At 41.3% G+C, this 1,645-nt stretch overlaps 1 protein-coding gene across 1 annotated transcript in view; it reads right to left on the bottom strand.

Moving 5' to 3' along the window:
* Positions 1 to 1,514, bottom strand: part of TLR7 (toll-like receptor 7) — a 16,913-nt gene extending 15,399 nt beyond the window's left edge. Inside the window, exon 1 of the mRNA XM_010830634.1 lies at positions 1,309 to 1,514. Within this exon, the coding sequence (XP_010828936.1) occupies positions 1,309 to 1,323 (15 nt within the window). The 5' untranslated portion in view covers positions 1,324 to 1,514. The remainder of the gene's footprint in view (positions 1 to 1,308) is intronic.
* Positions 1,515 to 1,645: the final 131 nt, after the last annotated feature.

Here is a 1,645-nt window from a genome sequence, read left to right as displayed (position 1 = left end):
TAAAGCTGTAAAAACAGTTCCTGAACAATATCTGTTTTTACAGCTTTATCTACTGTCCGGTTCTGGTTTTCTTGGACTGCATGGGAGCCCAGGCTCCCTGTATTTCTAGTCCTACGCATCCTGCCCGCTCCCTCCCCTGCATACTCGTTTAGACACCACCAAATGCTAGAAAAACACAAAGGAACCTCAGTAATTTGTATGGTAATAAAGCCCGAAACGAGGGCTTCCCTAGTGGCTCAGTTGGTAAAGAATCTGCCTACAATGCAGGAGACCTGGGTTCAATCCCTGGGTCAGGAAGATCCACTGGAAAAGGAAATGGCAACCCACTCTAGTACTCTTGCCTGAAGAATTCCAAGGATGGAGGAGCCTGGCAGGCTACAGTCCATGGGACCACAAAGAGTTGGATACGAGTGTACAACTAACTTTCAAAACCAAAAACGTGGGGTGAAAAAAGTTAGACCCATAGAAGCTATTTCCCCAATTCAAACATTTGCTCCTCCTCAGGGCAGGATGCATTAATTCTTATAGGAAGGAGAACACAGCAAGTATTGATTAATCTTAATTAATCTTAATTAATTGAAATTACTACCATCTGAGCCACCAGGGAAGTCCATAGGAATGAGAACACAGCAAGTATTGATTAATCTTAATTAACTGAAATTACACAATACCCCCATGATTAATCTTGGTTATGAAAAATCATGAAAGTTTTCCTCAGTAAATAACTGAAGTACAGATAACTTAAACATCTCTCTTGCTAGCCAGTTTCAGTTCTTCCACAAAAAAGGGACAAATAACACTTTTTAGGGATCTCTTAGCTGTCCTTACCATTTTCAGTCTTCTTCCAAAATGAAACAGAGAGGTCTGGTTGAAGAGAGCAGAACATGAGAGGTGTCAAGATCAGCCTGAGATGGACCCAGTAGCATCAACTAAGATAAAGAGAAAACACCAAACTTTACCTTGCAAAGACAGCAAAGGATTGATGCTTCAAATTGTGCTGGAAAGGCTGCTTTAATATACGCTGTTGAAAACACTTATTAATAGTATTTACTTCCTCAAGTCCAAGTATCAAGCCCAAATATACAGACGAGAGACACACTCCATAAAACCATTTCCAGCATTATTGTAAAAGTCTGACTTTATCTTCAAAGAAGTGACATTTGAGACTACCAAAACTCTTCTTCAGATTCTAAAAAAAATTTTTTTGCATATGATTTGGGTCCCTTCCCCTCTCTCCCCTTCTCTCTGAGAATGGCTCACAGATCTAGGTACTTAAATGATCTGAGTTTTTCCCAATGTTTAAAATACCTTTCTTTGCTGCATGGAGTGAGTCCAGGTCTGGAGTCTTCTGAGGTGAAGAGATGAGCTGTGGAAAACCTACCTAAGTCATGGAGACTCCAGGCTGCCAGTCGTGAACTTTCTAAGTGCAAAGACTGGTTAGGGGGTAGGGGGAGGAGTGTGACTATTTATGCCATCTCAGACATGAGGTTTGCAGAAGCAGCAGGTTCCTTTTATTTCTACCACCACAGTCAGGGAAACCTCATGTCTAAATTCAAGCAACTTGGCTGGCTGATGTTTTTTTCTATAAGTTTCTCAACTGGCGCACTCCTGCCATTTCTGGTGAGCTACATCTTTGTGGCATTGT

This window comes from Bison bison, unplaced genomic scaffold (genome assembly GCF_000754665.1).
Source record: "Bison bison bison isolate TAMUID 2011002044 unplaced genomic scaffold, Bison_UMD1.0 scf7180017864518, whole genome shotgun sequence".
Lineage (NCBI taxonomy): Eukaryota > Metazoa > Chordata > Mammalia > Artiodactyla > Bovidae > Bison > Bison bison.
Note: the sequence above shows the minus strand (reverse complement) of the source record. Positions and strands in the feature narration are given on the sequence as shown.